At 49.1% G+C, this 617-nt stretch overlaps 1 protein-coding gene across 1 annotated transcript in view; it reads right to left on the bottom strand.

Moving 5' to 3' along the window:
* Positions 1 to 617, bottom strand: part of LOC101862173 — a gene marked incomplete in the record, with an annotated part of 25062 nt that overhangs the window by 4879 nt on the left and 19566 nt on the right. The window contains 1 exon segment of the mRNA XM_013080757.2: positions 363 to 461. Within this exon segment, the coding sequence (XP_012936211.1) occupies positions 363 to 461 (99 nt within the window).

The raw sequence follows: 617 nt of genomic DNA, 5'->3' as shown, positions 1-617 counted from the left end.
ACCCGCACGCACGCACACGCACACAAACACATACACAATGCACACATACCCATGTACACACATATTATATCTAACTATCTATCTATCTATCTACGACCGTATTTTCCCTCCCCCCTCCTCCCCACCTCACCCAACCCTCTCCCCATCCGTCCATCTTCTCATCTCACCTCTCTCCGTCCCTCCTTTACCCTCCCCTCCCCCTTTTTACCCCCGTCTCCTCCTTTCACTTCTTCATCCTTCACTTCTCCTCCTTTCCCCTCTCCCCCTTTTCCCTTCTCTTCCCACACCTCACTCCTCCTCCACCCAATTCCTTCCCTCACTCCTCCTCTTCCCCTCCTGCCCCCCTCCCCCTCACAACTTACTGACAGGATTCAACTGCACAACAGTATACAGTGCCTTCAGCAGATCGAGAGGCGTGCAGAGTCGCACCTTTCCTCGCTCCAGGCACACGTTCTCGCTAACTGAGGAAAGACACACCGGCGGACAAACACATTAAATTATACATAAGTTGGCAGGTAGAATAAAGCAATAATGAAAGCACGTTGATTTCACAAACTAATGTAAATCATCATCATCATCATCATCATCATCATCATCATCATCATCATCATCATCAT

This window comes from Aplysia californica, unplaced genomic scaffold, assembly GCF_000002075.1.
Source record: "Aplysia californica isolate F4 #8 unplaced genomic scaffold, AplCal3.0 scaffold00098, whole genome shotgun sequence".
Classification (NCBI taxonomy): Eukaryota; Metazoa; Mollusca; class Gastropoda; order Aplysiida; family Aplysiidae; genus Aplysia; species Aplysia californica.
This window is presented reverse-complemented; position numbering and strand designations above follow the sequence as displayed.